At 35.5% G+C, this 12162-nt stretch overlaps 1 protein-coding gene across 1 annotated transcript in view; it reads left to right on the top strand.

Moving 5' to 3' along the window:
- Nucleotides 1-6568, top strand: part of GK5 (glycerol kinase 5 (putative)) — a 103370-nt gene extending 96802 nt beyond the window's left edge. Inside the window, exons 13-15 of the mRNA XM_012647411.1 lie at nucleotides 825-884; nucleotides 1478-1611; nucleotides 5456-6568. Coding sequence (XP_012502865.1) covers nucleotides 825-884; nucleotides 1478-1611; nucleotides 5456-5604 — 343 coding nt within the window. The 3' untranslated portion in view covers nucleotides 5605-6568. The remainder of the gene's footprint in view (nucleotides 1-824; nucleotides 885-1477; nucleotides 1612-5455) is intronic.
- Nucleotides 6569-12162: the final 5594 nt, after the last annotated feature.

The raw sequence follows: 12162 nt of genomic DNA, 5'->3' as shown, positions 1-12162 counted from the left end.
GCTTGAGCCCAGGAGTTTGAGGTTGCTGTGAGCTAGGATGACGCCATGGCACTCTAGCCCGGGCAACACAGTGAGACTCTGTCTCAAAAAAAAAAAGAATATAGAATGTTTATAATGGTTAAAATAAAATTTTCTGTGATTACAAAATGATCATTTGTTTGCTGAATTCTATTAGATGTTATGTGTGGTATGTCATCTTAATAGCTATCTATTAAATAGGTGCCTGCTTTAAATTTTTCTTTATATAATGGTAATAGATTAAATTTAGTTGTTAAATAAAAATGATACTCTCTTACATGAAGGTGAAAAACCTGAGGACCTGAGTTTCTTGCTTATCTGGGCATCAGTTAAATCTGCAGTCCCAACTCCCCGAGCCACGAACTGGTAGTGGCCGTGGCCTGTTAGGGACTGGGCGGCAGAGTTCCATGGCCTCCACTGCCACCCTCCCAACCCAGCCAGGTCTGTGTAAAAATTGTCTTCCATGAAATTTAGGGAATGGTGGGTGGGTGGGTGCCCACGCAGCAGGAAGTGAGCGGTGGACGAATGAAGCTTCATCTGTATGTATTTACAGCCACTCCCCATCGCTGGCATCACTGCCTGAGCTCTGCCTACTCCCTGCCCCCCCCCATACGGGGAAAAATTGTCTTCCATGAAACTGGTTCCTGGTGCCAAAAAAGTTGGAGACCACTGAAGATGACTTCTATCTGGCACGATATTTTTCTTTAATATTATTCTTTTGCATATTTTATAAATGCCAAGTAAATAAAATAGAGAATTATTATGATATAAATTTCTTCTAAATAGTTATCTTGTTTCTTTATTAGAAACAAACAATTATACGAGATTATGCAGAAAGAGATCCGTATTCCTGTAACAAAAATTAGGTATGTAAACTTTGTTTCTAACAGATTTAATTAGAAATTAGAAGTAAGTGGTAGCTGCTATTAGTGTTTGCATTATTATGATTATTCAGGATTTCAAAAAGAACTTATGCCTGGCTCCTTTGCAACGAAATTCTTGGTTGTAGGAATTTGGAGAGGAAAGGAAAGCTAATTACAGATTTATGAAATTTGGAAACATCTTGGCACCCATATGTGTATTATATAAATCTTTGAAATCCCCTTTTTGGGGTATGTAGCTATTTTTTGGCAAGGAAGCATCAAATTTCTTGACTTTCTTTCCTGTAATGTCCAGATGAATTTTTGTGTTGTCTTTGTTTATTATACTTGGCCTATTTTGAAGTAGTCCCAAGAAAAATGGGGCAGGTGGGAAAATCGATGGCATAAATAAGGAAAAATGTTTATTACCCAGTAAGATCCTCTGTCATCAGATCAATGCTAAGTGATATAATTTTGGAATTAAAAAGTTAAACTTACAAAATAAAATCAAGGATTTAAGAAAATATATGGCCCATTTAAGAAGAATTAATGATGCTTTTGTTGTAGTAATTTATCTCTCTTTATTTTTCTCCCTGCAGGGCAGATGGAGGAGTTTGTAAGAATGATTTTGTCATGCAGATGACTTCAGACTTGATTAATGAGAATATAGACAGACCTGTCCACATTGATATGTCATGCTTAGGTGCAGCTACTTTAGCTGGTCTTGCTGTTGGTATGTGTGGATTTTGTAAATACAAGAGCTTTCTTGTAAACTGTTTCTCATAGATAGCATTTCTCCTCTCAAATCTCAAAATTGTAGAGAAGATCTAGAAAGCCTTGGTGTCCATTAGTTCCGTACACATATGCATATTGCTCATAAGTACCCTGTGACCTTCTTTGTTGGTGGGTCTGGTTGCACCTCTTCCATCCTTACTTTACTCCTTTAGTCAGAAAAAGTACGAGATGAGGACAGTTAACTCTCAGCTGCTTTGGTCTCTAGCAAGGGTCTCTGGGTAAGCTTTCCAGGTAGATAGTGTTAAAGAAGAAAATTATTCAGTAATACTTGTTAAAGGACCATAAGGCAGACTTTACCTGGGGGGACTATCAAGATAGGTGTAGGGACTACTTCAGCTGGATCTAGTAGTGGGGGAGAAATATTAGGCTCCACTTTGAACACAACAAGGAAAAGTGGGAATTTATAGCCAAAGAACAGAATGAGGGTCAGTAGGTGGAAAATTACTGAGAGGAAACATAGGGGTAAGGAGAAATTCTGGCTAAATTGACCTAACAGGATTCTTGCTGAAGGCAGGCCAGGGTGATCAGATATCACTTGGGAGATAGTGGAGGATGAAATAATGAGGATGAGCAGATATCGAGGATAGGAGATTCTGGCTGCTGACCTAGTAGGATTATTGCTAAAATTAAGTAATGCAGAGATGAACATGGAAGTCCAAAAATTGAGGCCCAGTTGAAAAAGAGCTCAGAAGAGACAGTAGTTTGCTCAAGAAGGAAATCTTTGTTGGTAGGCTTGTCTTTGGCATTAGAAACCCCTTCATTATTTTATTTATTGAACAATGTCGAGTACCTGTTACATGACAGTCACTGCTGGGAATAAAGAGGTTAAAAGCCATAGTCCTTGATCCCTGGTGGGAGCAGACAGGTAAGTCAAGCAAGTATTAAACGTGTTTGATAAACCCAGTGAATAGCCATAGCATATTAAATGGCGTAGGCTTCCCAGAGGAGGGGACATATAACTCAATTTTGAAGGGGTTAGCACATAGCCAGGTGAGGGAAGGATGACAGATGGTAGTTCAATAGAGAAAATGGCTTGTGCAAAGGCACTGGCCAATTATGGGAAGTCCTGATAGGGTGAGAGCAAGAGGGGAGGTTGGAGAGGTACGTAGAGGTCCACTTGTGGTGACTCCTAATAAAGAGGAATTTGGGGCCAGGCACAGTGGCTCATTCCTGTCATCCTGGCACTTTGGGAGGCCGAGGCAGGAGGACTGCATGAGGCCAGGAATTTGAGACCAGCCTAAGCAGGAGTGAGACCCTGTCTCTACAAAAAGTAGAAAAATTAGCTGGGCATGGTGGGGTGTGCCTGTAGTCTCAGCTACTTGGGAGGCAGAGGCAGGCGAATTGCTGGAGCCCCACAGTGAGCTATGATGACACCACTGCACTCCAGCCTGGGCAACGGAACGAGACCCAGTCTCGAAAAAAAAAGAGAGAGAGAGAGAGGAATTTGGGGTTAGGGGTGGATTGAGGGGAAAAAAGGAAAAAAAGTATTAAAAAAAAAAAGGAATTTGGACTTGATCAACTGAGGAATTTTAAGCCAGCGAGAGTCATGGAAAGATCTGCATTTGAACAGATCATTTTGACAATTGATGAAAGGATTAGTGAGGAAGAATAAAGAATGGAGAGGGGCATGCTAATTAGGGGGCTCCCTAGGAAGCAGATGATGCTTTGGGACACTGGGAATATTTTAATATGTTTCTGTATGTGAGGAGAGTGTGCAAAATAGGATATTTTACATTTAAAAGTTTTAGGCTAATGTTTAGCATATTGTAGTTACAAATCCACAAAGCATGAAATCTTGGTAAATTCAGCTTAAATTTTATTCTTCTAAAAATCTGGTAATTTTGAATAAAATTAAAACTACCACTTTCATTTGTTCATTGATTAATGTTTGATTAATTCAAGGGGAAGAAAATAAGCTTTTCTTTAAATAATCAGTCCCCTTTGCAATTTAAATTCCTTTCTATATTCCAACTCCTGTAAATTTAATAGAGTTCATTTCACTTTTAATAATTTGAAATGCCTGATTGTATAAACCTAAAATTATAACAAGGAAAATCTCAAATACTTAAACAGCTATTGCAAATTGAATAAATGAAGCCTATAATTATAATAAACGAAGTTCTTACAAACATTCTAATATTTATAAAGTTAATCAAATTCTTCTATACTTTTCACCTTATAAGGCTAAATATGTCAGATTCTCTTGAACACTTAAAATACAGTACATAAATACATGCAGGTTATTCTTACACATAATATCATACTGGCTTGAGTTTTATCTACTTCATTATGTCTATATTTAATTTCAAACCTTTGCTTTTGTCTCAGAAATGTGAGACCTCAAGATTATGTATGTCCTCTGTATTTTCAGAATTTACCCAGAAACTGATCTGTTTTATACATATTTTATAATATGGCTTTTAAAAATATATATGCCTTAAAATGTAAATAATAAATTCTGGAAATAAGGATTTTAAGAAACATTTATTTTCATTACTAGATTTATCTAATGTAGTGTACTAATGAAAATTAGTTTCAGTCTTTTTAAAACTTCTATAAATTAATAGTTTAAAATGCTGACTTCGTAAATGAAAAGAATGTGACCTGACAGAAAATTTTAGGAAAAAATTTTAATGTGTCAGTTTTATTGGTAAGAGAAAATGTATTTCATGAAGACTTGTGGACTATGTTAGTACTTCAAAACAGGTGAGAGGGACCTCTCAGTAGGTGGGATATGTTGAGCTTATCAGCAAGATATCTGTATCATTTCAGACTACTTATGATCATAGTTATAAATATTCTCTTGCTGCTTTTTATTATAAATCACATGATCGTCTTTGCAAAGAACAAGATATGCTAGAACTACAATATTGTCTTGAATTGGAATTTAAATAATTTGTGTGAATGTATGAAATGCTACAATTTGAAAAAGAAACTTTTATATTAATTTCTTAATTATATTATATAATTATATATATTAATATATATTATATATTAATTATATTAACTTTCAATTTTATACATATCCCAGGGAGTTGCTACTTACCTCAAGATATATTAGGGGCCAGGCGCGGTGACTCACGCCTGTAATCCTAGCACTCTGGGAGGCCGAGGCGGGCAGATTGTTTGAGCTCAGGAGTTCGAGACCAGCCTGAGCAAGAGCAAGACCCCGTCTCTACCAAAATTAGAAAGAAATTAATTGGACAACTAAAAATATATAGAAAAAAATTAGCCGGGCATGGTGGCACATGCCTGTAGTCCCAGCTACTTGGGAGGCTGAGGCAGGAGGATCGCTTGAGCCCAGGAGTTTGAGGTTGCTATGAGCTAGGCTGACGCCACGGCACTCTAGCCTGGGCAACACAGTGAGACGCTGTCTCAAAAAAACAAAAAGAAAAAAAGATATATAACAAAAATCATAATTTATTTTTGTTTATTTTAATTGTATAAAAAGAAAATATACTATTTCTCACTTGTATGTTTTTAAATATTAAGTCATCAAATTAATTGATGACAGGGTGTGGCTGCTTTAGAAGTGATACATTGTTAATACCCTGCCACACAGAAATAAAGCTGTAAGTTAGAAACCAAAAGATTTTTAAATCCGGTATATTTATTTCCAGGAATGGTCAATCTAACAAAATTAAAAAGCCATAAAATATTTTGGGTTTTGTTTTAATATAATAATTGTTTATCTTTGTACCACCAACTCACATAGGTTTCTGTACAAACTTTATGGACTTATTACTTGCCTTAAAATTTTAGAATAATTTTTTCTTCTATAGGGTTTTGGACTGACAAGGAAGAACTAAAGAAATTAAGGCAAAGTGAAATAGTTTTCAAGCCACAGAAGAAATGTCAAGAATATGAAATGAGTATGGAAAACTGGGTTAAAGCCGTGAAACGATCCATGAATTGGTATAACAAGACATAATACTAAATGAAATGATTGAAACCATGGATGACTGGTTTATATGATGTGCAGAGGAGACAAAGCTCAGGGATAACCAATATGACAATGACAGATTTAAACTGAACTACACAACCTGAGAGAAAAAGCTTTGCTTTTTAAAAAGCTAACAACTATTACTTTTTTCCCAAACCTTGGTAAGATTGTAAGGAAGGCAGCAATACCTTAAAACTTTATTTCTTCTGTTTTGTAGCAAATTCCAAAGGACATTAGCCATTTTCAACCATATTTTGACAATATGGGTCCTTTTCCTTTTTATACTAGGTCAATAGAACATAACAGTTTACCATCTGAGCTGATAGTTCTGGGTCAAGCACCATTCACATTTTGTTCCAAAATTATGTGGAAAGTATTTCTTTAATTCTTTAAAATTAAGTGGGTTATTTGAAGTCCTAAAAAGAAAGAATAACTGAGAAGATGTAGAATTTTGAAATATTAATATTTTATAGTTAAAGCCATAGTTTTTCAATGTTGTATCCAAATATGGGCTCAGTATGTCCTTCTCACATAAGCTTATTTGTTAGTCAGTGCTTTCCTTTATTGAGCTTAAAGCCACTGCCTTAATTTTTTCTTGTTCAACCAAAATCTGAGCACTATTTATATATTGAAAAACACTGAAAAACTAATTTTAGTTGACGAACTAAAAAGGATGTTGATTTTTAAGGAACAGAAAAATACCATTTATTTTCCTTCTCAAATAGCATTTCTTTCAAAAACTTCTGGTTAAAGTATAACATTCTGTTTTTTACAAATTGCAAGCAGTTAACATAAATCTTGCCTTTCTTCTGTTACCTTTCTTAGTTGTTGAGAAGCTTGCATTAATGTCTTTTGTTTTTATTAAGTGCCTAATTGATAGAGCTTAGTTTGAAGAAAGTGCCCAAAATTACTGGTGACTTACGAATTGCCTTCATTGGAGTATTTTGGTTGTCCGTATATCTTTGTTTTTTTTTTTTTGTTCGTTTGTTTGTTTTGAGACAGGCTCTCTCTCCCTGCTGCCTGGGTTAGAGTGCAGTGGCATCACCATAGCTCACTGCAACCTCAAACTTCTGGGCTCAAGCAATCCTCCTGCCTCAGCCTCCTGAGTAGCTGGGACTATAGGCGCACACCACCACGCCCAGCTAATTTTTCTATTTTTTTGTAGAGACAGGGGTCTCACTCTTCCTCAGGCTGTTCTTGAACTCTTGGCCTCAAGTGATCCTTCCGCCTTGGCCTCCCAGAGTATTAGGATTACAGTCAGAGCCACTGTGCCTGGCCCATGTATCTTTTTAATACTTGTCTAGGCTCTGCATCTCTCTGAGATAATGTGCAGTGGATAGTTGTTAGAAGTGATGAGAGTGTGTCCATGCTAAAGATTGCCCTAAGGCCACTGAGCCAGAGATCCACGGAGAGGAGCAGGGACAGTCCCACATTCTTAAACTTTCTTCCTAGAAACAATTTAGAGGAGTAAGAGTTGTGAGTAGCTTCAGGCCAGGGATAAAATTGTCCTAAGGCAGTTGACCTGTTCCCATGTTATTTGCCCCTCCCTACATTTGGGGTAAGTTCCATTTGGATTTGCAGCAATAACAGATTTATCACATAAAGTCCTACTGTTATAAAACTAGCTGTCACATAATAATGTAACTAAAGGAAAGACTGTTGCAGAGGATTTTGTTATTGCCATCACATGTGTTCATTTTGGACACCAATAAGATAGAACCTGACAGTTAAATTGCACTTTCTACAATTTGAACTTCAAGGGTTTTCTTAAATTATTAAAAGTTTTTTGATGAAGGCATTGGAGAAAATATATAGTATCATTAACCACACTAATTAAGATTTGGAAATATTTTTGTTGAATAGAAGTGTTTTTATTTACTGTAGTAAGTCAAATCTCATATATAGATAATATTCTTTTCATTCTTTTTCTTTTTTACATCCTTTTTATAAAGCTTAGTGGCCAATTAAAGGCTTTCCTATCAAAATCATATGAAAGCTGCTTTATTGTTTTACCATTATAGATTCTGCTTCTCAGTGGGTCTGATTTCATATGAAATAATTCTGTCTTTTTGTGTTGGGCTGTACTGAATTACAATATTATTAATACCTAAAAGTTTATTCATTTCTTTTCCACATTCTTCTTTCCCAGCGTATAACCACAAAATAAAGGATAAGAATATCTTTTAGGTAATGAGGGACAATAACTTTGAATATCTCTCATTGGAATTGTGGGTCTCTTCAAGAATCAGCTGCTTTTTCCTTTTGTGAATCTAAAATCTAATCTTTCATTTTTAGTATTTCTGGACATTTTTAGTGATACAATTTAGTAAATCTTTTGTCAGATTTAACCAAAATAAGAAACATGAAACATTTGCTTTTGTGGTTATAGGAACAGTTGATAGTCAAAATCAATTGAGCAAAAAAAATGTTCTATCTTTCGAGTTTATTTTTCATTTGTATGCTAATATTTAGAGTTTGAAAAAATTTGTGCTACTATTTTTCAGCATGTTTTATTATTCCATATGGATCTATCAGATATTTTTAGGTCTCCAGCTATCTCATCAAGGAGGAAAATGTTTTTGTACATTCCATCTTAAAGTGGTACTAACTGCTTTTATATTGTAGACTTACTGATTTTTAAATCTTTTTTTTATTTTTTATTTTTTTTTATTTTTTATTTTTTTGAGACAGAGTCTGGCTCTGTTGCCTGGGCTAGAGTACCGTGGCATCAGCCTAGCTCACAGCAACCTCAAACTCCTGGGCTCAAGCGATCCTCCTGCCTCGGCCTCCCAGAGTGCTAGGATTACAGGCGTGAGCCACTGTGCCCAGCCTGATTTTTAAATCTTTTATATCCAACCATGACATGGTTTCACAACCTCAGCATTGATATTTTAGACTGGATAATTCTTTGTTTTGGGGTGCTATGCTGTGCATTATAGGATGTTTACCAAATCCCTGACCTCTGCCCTCTAGCTACCAATAATATCCCCCTAGTCGTTAAGGCCAAAAATGTCTCCAAACATTGTCACCCTGGGAGGCAAAATTGCCCCCAATTAAAAATCACTGATAGAGGCTGTTAGGAGAAAATCAAAGACTCAGTGAATACAGTGTCATATTCCTTTCCCTCTGCCTCATTTTACCTTAGGAAATGGTTGTTATCAAAAACAGATAGTAGTATCTTAAAATAAATAAAGTTTCTATAATACTTTGCTGGTTAATGAGGAAAAAAAATCTCATGTAATTTTCTTCTGATATTTTTATCCATTCAGCTCCGCCTCTGTGATTTCTGTGGTCTTAATTACTGTAGTAGGTCCAAGACTTCAGTGTAGGATTAATGTATTCTACAGATCATCTTTGATTTGATTTGCTTCTTTGCTTCCTCTTCATCTCTGAGCAAAGGAGATGATCACTCACTTTCATCTGCTTTCTGTGCAAACCTTTACCAGACTGGAAGCTCCCTGAAAGCAGAAATCATATCTATTTCCCTAGAACTTACGATTTTGCTTCCCTATTTTTGGGATAAATTTTTACTTCATGTTTGTAAGTGTACTGTTTGCATACACATTTTTGTCCTAGTTAATACATTTGTTGATAGGGAGCAGTTTATATTTGTTGCAAGTAAAATATGTTTCTCTTCAACTAAGAAGGACTACTTTGTTAATCAGAGCTAGGATCCTCACATTGTTTATTTAAAATTCTTCATATGTTTATGTATTTGCACATGTATTTGTGTAGAGATATGCATCATATAAATGTACCCAGTTACATTGGGAGGTATAATTGAAGCCTTTTTATTTACAGATTTTGTATATTTGACTGCAGATGACAAAAAGATTGAATCTTAAAAGTGCCAAACACTCTGGGTGCTATAAGGTAGGAACTTCATAAATAGTCCCTTCTGGACTTATACTGGGAACCAGTTGCTACTTTAAAATAGTCCATCAAATCACAACTTGGTAAGAGAAAAAAATAATGACAAAACATAAAATAATTCAGCCCAGGAGTCTGGCAAGAATTTTGTAATTTTTTGAGAGTAGATGTAGCACTACCCTGGAGTTCTTTGACTTTAAGTGGTTCTAGAGTCATCCCAGAGATAGCCTAGAAGGCTTGAATCCATCCTAAAGGATTCTGAATCCCTTTGGGAAATTTAGATCATGTTTTTTAAATAAGAGTTAAAGGCCCCAAACACACCTTGGACGTTTATGACCTACCTGGTCCCAGAATCATCTCATATACCCAAAGCCTGGTCATCTGGTTAAAACCAGTCAAAATGGGTAACCTCAAAAAGGTAAATAGGTGGTTCAAAATCATGTTGGTTTTTTAAATTTTGGAGCCTCATAGCCATAAATACTTTGTCACCAGCATCTATCTATTCTAAATCACTCCCTGTATCATCACCATATTCTCATGGGACCTTTGTTCTAAAGGAACAAGGAATGATCTTGGGAGTAGGAAGGATAGAAATAGGAGCCTACAAAATCAGATATTTCTGAACTTCTCTGTTACTCTATATAGTCTTTCTCCCCTTTATTGTAAATTGGGTCTGTTATAAAATGGCTCTGTCTAGACATATATCTGTATTGCTTAGGGAAAAAGATACCAATTTATCTTTATAAGAAACTACCAAGCTGTTTTCCAGAGTAGCTGTACCATTTTACATTTCCACCAGCAAAGTGTGAGTGATCCTGTTTCTCTATGTGCTCACCAGCATTTGGTGTTGTCACTATTTTTTATTTTAGCCATTCTGATGGATGTGTAGTGATACCTCACTGTGGGTTTTAATTTGCATTTCCCTAGTTAATAATGATGTTGAACATATTTACAGGCTTCTTTTTTTTGCCATCTGTTTATCCTCTTCAGTGAAATTTCTGTTTGTATCTTTTGCCCATTTACTAATTGGTTGTTGGCTAATGAGCCATATCATTAATATCTTTTTAAAAGTTTTTAAAAAAAATTTAGTCCAATGACTTAAGAAGTCATTAAGTAGGATTTTTCAAATCCTTCTAAGCAAAATGTTTATAGCATTTTGAACATGATTTTACAATATACTGAGCACAAAAGTTCTTATATTCCTCTGTGCTCATTACAGAGTATGGTACCAATACTGTGTAATAGCAAAAAAGTTTCAAAGATACCTTTACTTAGAATGTTAAGTAGAGTGTACAGATACATACTTTGTACATAGCTATCATAACATTTCTAACTTTTTTTATTTAAAATAAGCTGATTTGTTTAAAGTTTTAAGATTTTTTTGGTGGAAAATTAATTAGAAATTTTTCTGTTTGTGCAAGATGGCAAATATAGATTCCAATTCATATGCATCAGTAAATTCATAATCTTATTTCTCTGATGTCCTTTATGAATTCCACAGTTTTATTAAATAGTCATTGAGGACCTCATGAACCATTGTTAAGATCTATGGATAAAATCAAGGATACACAGCAATAGAAATATTTTTCATATGTATGTGAATTTTTCCCTTACCTTTTTATCTACATTAACTTTTAGATTTGTTTTTCAATTTTACCTGGACATCCTTATTTAATACTGTTTCCTTGTTTTGTTTTCTGCACATTAAGAAAGTCACAAGAAACCAGGTACTGTGGCGCCCACATGTAGTCCCAGCTACTGGGGACATCAAGGCAGGAGGATCGCTTGAGACCAGGAGTTCAAGGCCAGCCTGGGCAACATAATGAGACCCTGTCTCAAAAAAAAAAATCACAGAGAAATGGCATATGTTAACTACAATTATGACTTGAGATAAACTTGGGCTTAATATGGTTAGAGAAGAAGAGTTTTATGTAACGTTGCCTCTCTTTAGATCCTCTTTAGGCTTATTATTCTATATTCTACGTTCTTGCACAATGGAAATTACTAGAGAAGATGGTTAATTCTTTGTGGTGGGGAAAATATCGTTTGTTGTAAAAATATACTGTGTTTTTAAGTATTTGGAAAGATTATAAATAACTAGAATAAACGTAATTCCATATACTAATATGATGGAATTAGCCTAGCAGCTGTTAAATATCCCTTTTGAAAGTTATAATCTAAAATCTAAAATTATTTGGGAAACTACAATGAAATAGTGAATGATTGTCCTGTATTTGTTGGTGTATTAAATTCATTTTTTATTCAGTGTTTCTCTGTTCATTGCTTCACATTCACACACATATTTAGTGACATCCATATGGTGGAATATTCAGTTAGATACCTGGATTCCATTCCCTGACCATATTGAAGTCTCTTCCTATCTCTGAGCCCATGGTGTTATATTTTGTAGTAAGAAATTTGAAGAATGAGGCTGGGTGCAGTGGCTCATGCCTATAATCCTAGCGCTCTGGGAGGCCGAGGCGGGAGGATTGCTTAAGGTCAGGAGTTCGAGATCAACGTGAGCAAGAGTGAGACCCCGTCTCTACTAAAAGTAGAAAAATTAGCCAGGCGTGGGTGGTGCACACTTGTAATCCCAACTACTTGGGAAGCTGAGGCAGGAGAATCGCTTGAGCCCAGAAGTTTGAGGTTCCTGTTAGCTAGACTGATGCCACGGCG

This window comes from Propithecus coquereli, unplaced genomic scaffold, assembly GCF_000956105.1.
Source record: "Propithecus coquereli isolate 6110/MARCELLA unplaced genomic scaffold, Pcoq_1.0 Scaffold268, whole genome shotgun sequence".
In the NCBI taxonomy this organism is placed as follows: domain Eukaryota; kingdom Metazoa; phylum Chordata; class Mammalia; order Primates; family Indriidae; genus Propithecus; species Propithecus coquereli.
The sequence above is the reverse complement of the archived record's forward strand: the minus strand, read 5'-3'. Positions and strand labels throughout refer to the sequence as shown.